The sequence below is a fragment of the Vigna unguiculata genome, chromosome 1 (genome assembly GCF_004118075.2).
Source record: "Vigna unguiculata cultivar IT97K-499-35 chromosome 1, ASM411807v1, whole genome shotgun sequence".
In the NCBI taxonomy this organism is placed as follows: Eukaryota; Viridiplantae; Streptophyta; class Magnoliopsida; order Fabales; family Fabaceae; genus Vigna; species Vigna unguiculata.
The window spans coordinates 35,955,917-35,963,550 of record NC_040279.1 but is presented as its reverse complement, the minus strand read 5'-3'; the positions used below and the strand labels follow the sequence as shown (position 1 = coordinate 35,963,550).

The 7,634-nt window shown below is 29.6% G+C and overlaps 1 protein-coding gene across 2 annotated transcripts; it reads left to right on the top strand.

The window, feature by feature from the left end:
* Positions 1-1,256: 1,256 nt before the first annotated feature.
* Positions 1,257-5,357, top strand: LOC114195870 (cytokinin riboside 5'-monophosphate phosphoribohydrolase LOG7-like). 2 transcript variants are annotated; one of them, XM_028086292.1, is made up of 8 exons: positions 1,390-1,465; positions 2,204-2,320; positions 2,525-2,622; positions 3,679-3,709; positions 3,814-3,913; positions 4,258-4,328; positions 4,943-5,086; positions 5,255-5,344. In XM_028086292.1, the coding sequence occupies exons 2-8, from the start codon at positions 2,318-2,320 to the stop codon at positions 5,342-5,344; spliced, it is 537 nt and encodes a 178-aa protein (XP_027942093.1). In that variant the 5' UTR covers positions 1,390-1,465; positions 2,204-2,317. The 2 variants fall into 2 exon arrangements, with proteins under 2 accessions (XP_027942103.1, XP_027942093.1); XM_028086302.1 differs by lacking the exon at positions 2,204-2,320 and having other exon boundaries at positions 1,257-1,465; positions 5,255-5,357.
* Positions 5,358-7,634: the final 2,277 nt, after the last annotated feature.

Below are 7,634 nucleotides of genomic sequence, written 5' to 3'. Positions count from 1 at the left end.
TCAAAGATTTATAAACGAGTCAATTTATTTAACCAATTAACTCTAGATTAATCGAATCATATTAAAAAATTTATAAATCACAAAAATTAAGAAGTCTGACTTGATTCAATGCGTATGATAAGTTGAGCGACTTGAGACCCCTACTTCTTATTCAAAGAAATTGTTTTTAACATGAGACAAACCCTTTGGACATGTGACAAGTTCTTAATGGTTTTCATATATCTTAACGTGATATTATTAATGGTTGAAGCAAAGGGAAAGATTCACCTGTAAACGACTCTAACATTCAAGATAAGATCTTTTGGACTTAGAAGTCCAAGTGATAAAATTAGTAATATGATATCAAGTAACATTAGTGATATAATAACTTACTTAAATTAAATAATAATTATGTTTTAACATACCTACATATCTTGTATATTAAATATTTGAATATTCTGTAAATATAGTATTAAAGAATATCATAACATAATTAAATTAGTGAAGTTTGCCATAATTACGATAAATATGAGAATATTTACTCTTAGCGAATCTTACAATATTTTCGTACTATGGAGACTTAATGAGTCTTCTTGAACCACCTTATTGGCATGTATAGATATAAAAGTATTATAGTTAACTTTTGTCATTGGTATTTTGTTTTATTGTTGTCTCTACTTCACCATTTGCAACGGAAGCAAAATGTACAAAACTTTAAACTTATTCTAATTAAAAATAAACAAAAACTCAAAATTAACAACGATTCAAACAACTTCTCAATATATTAGCTCCTTTCTAGCAAATGTTAATTCAATCGAAAACGATTGACTAAAATTAAAGGCTTTGCTAAAAGAAATATTCGTATTTAAGGTTTACCGGCATCTCAAATAAATCGTTCTACAGAAAAATATGTATAATTATAATAAAATGTTTAACTTTGAATGTGAAATTTATTATCATTTGTCTATTATAAGTATAAAATATTTAAGAATCACATTAGTGTGAGTATATTAATATAAAAGAAGCAGTTTTTATTATGCTTTATTTTTTATACATGACATGTGCTATTTTTAATATAAATAAATATGCTTTTATTAAAACTTCAGGTATATAAATTAGAAAAAAAAAAGGCATGCATGTAATATATGGGAGTTAAAATATGATATTTATTATGGTATAAATGAATGATTGGAGTGAGTTTGAGGGAACTTGGTATATGATAGTATGTAGGTAGCTATATATGATATCCACATGGATCAATATACATTAAACAAATACTCACCTTCTTCTCATTCTTAACCCTCTTTTTTTTCTTTCATCCCTCTCTCTAGCTTCTATATATAGTCCCCACACACACAGAGACACAAAACCCACAAAAATGGAAGACACCAAATCCAGGTTCAAGAGGATTTGCGTTTTCTGTGGCAGCAGTTCAGGAAAAAAACCTACCTATCAAGAAGCTGCTGTTCAACTCGGCAAGGAACTGGTAACATACTCCTTTTTTTTAGTTAATGTTACACAGGCCAGTTTTCTTCTTCCGTTTATCAAATTTTGTTTTCTTTTCTATCTTCTGTTCAAGATTTGGTATACAAAAAGGTGAATTGAAATCTAGGATTGATGGAGAGGTTTGAATCTGAACCCAGGGAATTTTTTGTTTTGATATCATATGGTTAGATTGAATCAACTTTTCCTTTTTCTCTTGCTTCTTTTTGTCCCTTCAGCCGCATTAATGGCTACATAACGTTTCTTTTCTTCCACAACTAACCTTTTCCTTCTATAAATTTTGTACAAATTTTAATGATTCATTTTGATTTCTCACTCTGGTGTTCCTCATCTTCCTTTGGTTACGCCTCTCTCTTCTCCCTCATCGTATTTTCTTCTGTTTTTATGTAAAAAAAGAAAAAAGCTCTGGAGTGGCAAGTGGTGCTTGTGATTGTGTGGTGGAAATATGGTTTAGGGTTTAAGTTTGGCATGAGAGAGAGACGCGCGCACATATACACGCAGAGAGATTGCAAGGATGCTAGCTGTAATATGCTGTCAGTTAAGCAGCCTTCTTGCATGATCTTTGTTTCCCTCTACAATACTGTTTTTTATAACATTCGAAAACCTTTTCATCTTTAAATCAAAATAAATAAATAAATAAACACTTTTTTTTTTCTGTTATAAGGAATAGAAGTGAAATAAATAAATAAATAAATAAACACATATTTTTTTTCTGTTATAGGGAACAAACGTGCTTCCTAGGTATCATTACTCTGTGAAGCGTGTTATTAGCCTTAGCCATTTCCCACAGGCTTCCATGATTTTTCCATATGCCCGGTAGTTGTCACCCTAATATATGGTAAAAACTCCCACTACTCTATTCATTGTCTTAGTGTTAAAATATACAATAGTAAAAAAAAATGGCATCTTAGTATAGTATATGCTCCCTCCACTAATAAAATTTTATTATTTTGGCCATGTCCAAACTTAATTGGTTTCGTTTGTTTCATGATGAATGTTGTGACACGCGTTTACGTGGTTTGGTTTTCGATGTTTTTTGAAGGTGGAGAGAAGGATTGATTTGGTGTATGGAGGTGGCAGCGTGGGGCTGATGGGTCTCGTTTCTCAGGCTGTTCATGATGGTGGGCGCCATGTTCTAGGGTTTGTGATTCTCACTCTCCCATTTTTTGTTGTACATGTGTGTGTGTCCATGTAATAGGCCACCTTAATCATTTTTTATGGTTTTTTCTTACTTCCAAGATACAACATTTGTATTTCCCTTTTTCCGTTCAAGGTAAAAGTGATTTTGGAATTAGTGAATTAGGTAAGACAAAGCATGTACTCACTGACTCATGCGTGTTTCCCATGTTCTGTGAGAAATGGTAGAACATCACGGGATCAAATGCTGGCGATGTGGGACGTTCTTTTCTTAATCAAATTGAGGTTCCGAATGTAGGTTCAAAGGGAGCATCTTGGATACAGAATAATAATGAAAAACTTCACAGGGACTAATAGTAAGTGGGGGCATTCTGCACCGTTGTTGGGATTTAAAAAAAGGAAAAAGAAAAAATAGAAGAAAAGTGACCTTTACCGGTAGTTAGAAGCTTCTTGGCAGGTTTGGTGTATTGGATAAAGTTTAATCCCTTTTGTTGCCTCTTCCAGAAAGGGACGCTAGAGCGTTTTTGCGCAACAATTGGAGCCAACATAATTTTTTTTTTTCAATAACAAAGAACTCATTTTATATAATCATATATAAAATAATACTAACCACGTAAGTGGTACAATGAGATTGGAGCCAACATCATGTTTCCTTCTTTCAGTATTTTATTGATTCTTTTCTTTCTTGCACTCCCAAGAAAACATTGATTCCTTCTTCCACATTCATTTAGTTTAACATTCTCAATTATAATATATCTTTATCGTAAGTCAATATGGTTAAGTTTCCATTTTTTCTCTCTTATAAATATATACATCAGATAATAAATAATACGTATATTAATACTATAAATTAAGGCCTTCTATTTACATTATTCTTACTACATATATAATAGATTCGTTGCTTTTTAAAAAATAATAATAGATATATTAAGTTCATAGATCAGTATCAATCACCAAAAAGTTTAAAATGTTTCTCCTTGCCAAATTGTTGGACATTGAAATTGGGAAATCATAGTTTTTGATTCTAGTTTCTTCTGACCATGGGTTTGTTTGGTGCAGGGTTATCCCAACAAGTCTTATGCCAAGAGAGGTACATATATAAATACCCTCGTGAATAACTATTTAATTTTTAGTAAATTTAAAGGTGAAATATGGAATAGTGATATAGTTGAAGCATATATGTTGCAAATGCAGATAACAGGTGAACCTATCGGGGAAGTGAGAGCCGTATCTAATATGCACCAAAGGAAAGCTGAGATGGCTCGTCAAGCCGATGCCTTTATTGCCCTCCCAGGTAACATAACAAAATCACAACATCCATAATCTTTATTAATTGTTGCATTTGTTGTTTTTTCAGCAACATGCATATAATTTTTTTTTTGTTGGGTTATGTTATATATATATATATATATATATATATATATATATATATATATTAGTTTTAGTTTTACATATATAAGATATTTGACACTACTTTTATCTCAAAATCTTAAAAATAATGGAGTTACAAATCTTCATATATAGTGTTTAATTTTGTCTATTTTATCCAATACAGAATTTTGACTCGCTATTGAATTATTTTCCACATATTTTGAGCCGCTGCTTATTAACATTTTTAAGCAATGAATGAATTAACAGGAGGATATGGAACCCTTGAAGAATTGCTGGAAGTCATTACATGGGCTCAGCTTGGGATTCACAGCAAACCCGTAAGCTCAATTTTAATGCCTTGTTAACATCTATCTATATTCTATCTGTCTTAAAGAAAAATATTCTAATCAAATAATGTGTTATTCATCCAAATGTTTTTTTAATACATAGTTATAATTAAGCAGTGTTTAAGTGAGATGCTGAAAAATAAGTATATTGTTTAAGACTAATCAAACCCCTGTATTATATATATGCTGTTTTTTGCCTTAAGCAACTCTTGTTTTAGCACTGTTGTCATGTTACTAGATACTATAATATTTTTGTGGTTGATTAATTAGCCAAGTTGATTACTTGACCATATATGACTCAGTGAAAGAGAATGCTTCTCAACAACTTGCAATTCGGATCCATTATATTCGATGCATTATATAAATATAAAAATGATTAACCACCAGGAAGCTTCAAACACACAGAATCCGATAAATGTGGGGTATTTAATTGGAATTCACATGAGAGAGTGTAGTCTCTGATTGTTCTTAGTTAATCATTGCCACGTTACATCATAGGAAAGTTCTCCATTTGAATGGGAGTAAAACTAAGTATGTGAATGAGCAGCAATATAAAACAGATGAAGATCGAAGAAGTGTTGATCTGTGAATTTTGTGAGATGCAGGTGGGGCTTTTGAATGTGGATGGATTTTACAATTCCTTGTTGTCTTTTATTGACAAAGCCGTTGATGAAGGCTTTATATCTCCCAAGGCACGACGCATTATCGTGTCAGCACCCACAGCCAAAGAATTGATGGTAGAACTAGAGGTACGAGAATACTGTCTCCCACTTTAAAAATACAAAAATGACCCATGTTACGTGCTTCAAGGAAGGTTTCAACTTAGCAATAGTACTAGTTATAATACAACTTGTTCTTCATATTCGATGTCTTTGCTCGTACTTTTAATCATATCGTCAAATATTTTATGGAAGCAGGAACATGTCCCTGAGCAAGATGAGTTTGCATCCAAGTTGGTGTGGGAGGAAAGACTAAATTTCGTGACTGAATCAGAAGTGGCCATGTGATGTGATCAATCCTCTTTTGTGGAAGATTAATGATCCATGGTTTTTTTTTTTTTGGGTTTCTACGTTTTATAGCTTTTTGGGTACATAGGATTAGGACTCAATGACTCATTAATCATTATACGGGCATAGGAACCGTAGAATCAATACAGCATTTTTTTTTTACCATCCTTTTTTAGTGTTACATGGGAACGAGGGTTGTTCAAAATGTGGAAAATCCTAATTGAAAATTCATGTTTCCATTGGGCAACCTTTTCAGTCTTGTCTCTTTGAACTAACCATTGCTTTTAGATAAATTCTTTAATAACAAGTTGATCATAATAATTGCCAGTTGAAAAACATTACAGAATATGTACTCTTAATCAAATATGTAACCATCTAACTCCCTCAAGGGACAAAGGGATATATAAAAGTATATATACCAGAATTATATATGTTATTCCTGAATTTATTTTTCTGGATTTAATAAACTGATTAATACGTGTTCATCCATAATGCACAGCTGTCTACAAGCAATCTTGTGTTGTTCTTGGGGTAGGTTCTTAATTACACAATAGTATAGAATTAATGGAAGTAATTTTCCTTTGCATATAAAAGTAGTTTGGCATTGTACTTGTTCAAGTGTCTTTCAAATTTAGTACCTGCTGTTGGTTGGTGTTGGTAGGATGATAATAAAATTTATCCAAGTGGTCCAGTTTTTCTGTTTCAAGAATGATCGAATGAGTACTTCAAATAAATAATCACAATTGATCGTTGAAAATCAAAATTATGTTCAGACTCTAAGATTAGATTACACTGATACTAATAAAACATTTTCCTACTATAAATGTGTAATTGTGTTAAAACATGAGATGTTTTGAATTGTTTGAAACAACGTTTTTACTATAGTTATAACATGTTTTGAATTGTTTCATTCATAACAACTTCATAATAAAACAGTATTGAAGTAATAAATATTATTATGAATAATAACTAAATTTAAATCTTGACTCTTATAAAACAAATTTCTCGATATATGTATATACATATATGTGTATGTATACATATATATATATATATAAATATATATATATATATATACATATATATATATATATACATATACATATATATATATATATACATATACATATATATATGTATATATATATATATGTATATATACATATATATGTATATATATATATATAGTGGTAGAACTTGGACAAAAAGTTTAGGGGTACCAAATTATATTTTTTTATATAAAAATTTTTCTAGTTAAAAAAAAAAGCTCTTCATCTTCTCTCTTCATTCCTTTTACTTAAAACAAACACACATAATAGTATAAAAAAAATGTTTATCATTAGCTATTATATCATGATACCAAATCATGAATACCCATTTTAGATAAGTCATTCGTATCTCATCAATTTGATTTGGTGGGTATTGAGAAATTTGAAGACGTTTATCCCGGATCGCATTCTAATGAATTTTTAAATTCATTATATATAACTCTAAAAACTTTATAGATTTGTTTTTTCATTGTCTTGAATTCTTGGTTCTCATGAAAACTTTTAAGTTTAGTAAACGTAAATGCATTTTTTTCATCTTTATCACAAACTTTCCTCCTTAAAAAAAGAATCAATTATTTTACTTTTTATTATAATCTTTCTAATATAAATTTAGCACCTTTTACCTATTAAGAAAATGATAAAATTTATATTCACAACTCATAATTATCACATTGCAAAATATAACAAAACCCATACCACTTTAATTAAATAAACAACACTGTATAACTTCAAAACTTAAAAACCATAGGCAGGAAAACACAAAATCTCTAAATTTCATAATTAATGGTTATACTAATTTGGGAAAAATCATAATTAGGGTTCATACCAATTTCATAAAAGAATCCATGAAATCATAATTAAAATTTATACTAATTTGGGATAAACATACTTAGAAGAATCATAAATCTAACATACATACATCATTATAAGATACTAACCTTGATATCTGAAAGATTAGGCAAAGATGTATATTTCAATCTATGTGTTCTTCAACTTCTGTTTCCCAATCTATCTCTTTGTTTTTTTTTTCTCTTCATACACTTTCATAATAACTTACATGACATAAAGATCTTATAGTAAAAATAAAATTCTAATCTCTTTTATAAATCAATATTTCCATTAAATTTTTATTTTATTTTTATTATTATTTTCTATAATATAAATTTAATATAAATATATAATTATAATTTAAAAATATAAATATATATAAAAAAGGAATTTCAAAAAGAATTTGGGGGAGC